Source organism: Chrysochloris asiatica, unplaced genomic scaffold (genome assembly GCF_000296735.1).
Source record: "Chrysochloris asiatica unplaced genomic scaffold, ChrAsi1.0 scaffold00412, whole genome shotgun sequence".
In the NCBI taxonomy this organism is placed as follows: Eukaryota; Metazoa; Chordata; class Mammalia; order Afrosoricida; family Chrysochloridae; genus Chrysochloris; species Chrysochloris asiatica.
This window is the reverse complement of record NW_006408930.1, coordinates 1,231,659-1,233,244: the sequence shown is the minus strand read 5'-3', so window position 1 is coordinate 1,233,244 and position 1,586 is coordinate 1,231,659. Positions and strand designations below refer to the sequence as shown.

The window sequence follows — 1,586 nt, the reverse complement described above, 5'->3', positions numbered from 1 at the left end:
TTTCATTTCTTTTATATCCAAAAAAAAAAGAGATTGACTTATTACGACCTACTCTACATTAGTTAGGAGCTCTGGTAGCTGCAAACTGCAAGGTCAGCAGTTCGAAACTACGAGCTGTTTCGTGGGAGAAAGATGAGGCGTTCTGCTCCTGTAAAGATTTATAGCCTCGGAAACCCTGTACAGGGTCGCTATGAGTTGGAACTGACTCCACGGCACACAGCCACCACCACCACTCTACATTAGTACTGTCTCATTAACATGACAAAGAAAACCCATATTCCCCCAATAGAATTCTAATCACTTTATAGAGGATAAGATTTATAGCATGTTTTGCTGGGACATAGTTCAATCCACAACATTCTCTAAACACTTTTTCTTCTTTCTTTATTTTGCAGCCGAAATGTGGGTTTATTCCTTTCTCCAGTGATGTTACACATGAGATGAAGCATAAAGTGTGTCGTTACTGCATGCATCAGCACCTCAAGGTATGTGTGGAGAGTAGGGGCCCAGAGTGCTTTCTGGGAAGGTTCTGTATGAATGAATGGGTTGCTTGATGGGACACTGGACTTGAGGAGTAAAAAAAAATGTAGGTCTCTATTAATGGTTTTTTATTTATGAGTAGTTTATATTCATCTTTTTATTAAATTGAACTACATAATTCACATCCCATAAAAATGAACAACTCAGTGGGTTTTAGTTTTTTTGTAAGGTTGTGCAAACATTGCCACTATCTGATCCCAGAAAAATTATATCACCCTAAAAAGAAACCCAATATCCAAACCCAAATCCCTCCCTTCAGTCCACGGTAATTGACCTACCTTCTGTCTCTGTTGATTTGCCTATTGTAGACATTTCATATAAATGAACTCATGTATGTGGTCTTTGGTGGCTAGCATCTTTTACTCAGCATATTTGCAAATTTCATCAATGTTATAGAATATATTAATACTTGATTTGTTTTTATGCCAAACAATAGTCCATTTTAAGGATATACCACATTTTTTTCTCCACCTTTTTTGGCTTACTGGGTCATATAGTAACTCTTTTTTAACAGTTTCAGAAATGATCAAACTGTTTTCCAAACTGGTTACACCATTTTATGTTCTCACCAGAAGTTGATGGGGGTTCCAAAGTCTCTACATTCTTTCCAACACTTAGTGAGGATTTCTGCTCCTGCAAAGATTTACAGCCTCAGAAACAGGATCGCTTGATGTGAGTCGGAACAGATTCGATCGCACTTAACAACAGTAGGTGTGAAGTGGTATCTTGTGCGTTTGATGTACATTTTTCTAATGACTCATGACACTGAGCAGCTTTTCATGTGTTTTTTTGGCCATCTATATGAGGAAGTTTCAAAAAGTTTGTGGAAAAATTGCAGTATCTTTTTCCTGACTTCTTCCTTATTTTTCTCAACTCCATTGTAAAGTGTTTTGAAACATTTTATAATCATTTTTCTGAATTCTTTCTCAGGCATTTCCAAGGCCTGCCCTCCTTCCAGAATGGAGTCCTGGTCTACTTCTAGGTCTTTTGTCTCAGGCATTTTATCTTGTTTCTGGACATGTGCTGATATGGTCATCTGCTTTTGC

At 37.6% G+C, this 1,586-nt stretch overlaps 1 protein-coding gene across 1 annotated transcript in view; it reads left to right on the top strand.

The window, feature by feature from the left end:
* The window catches only part of IPPK (inositol 1,3,4,5,6-pentakisphosphate 2-kinase), a 133,640-nt gene that overhangs the window by 65,953 nt on the left and 66,101 nt on the right, over positions 1–1,586 (top strand). The window contains exon 6 of the mRNA XM_006876771.1: positions 396–485. Coding sequence (XP_006876833.1) covers positions 396–485 — 90 coding nt within the window. The remainder of the gene's footprint in view (positions 1–395; positions 486–1,586) is intronic.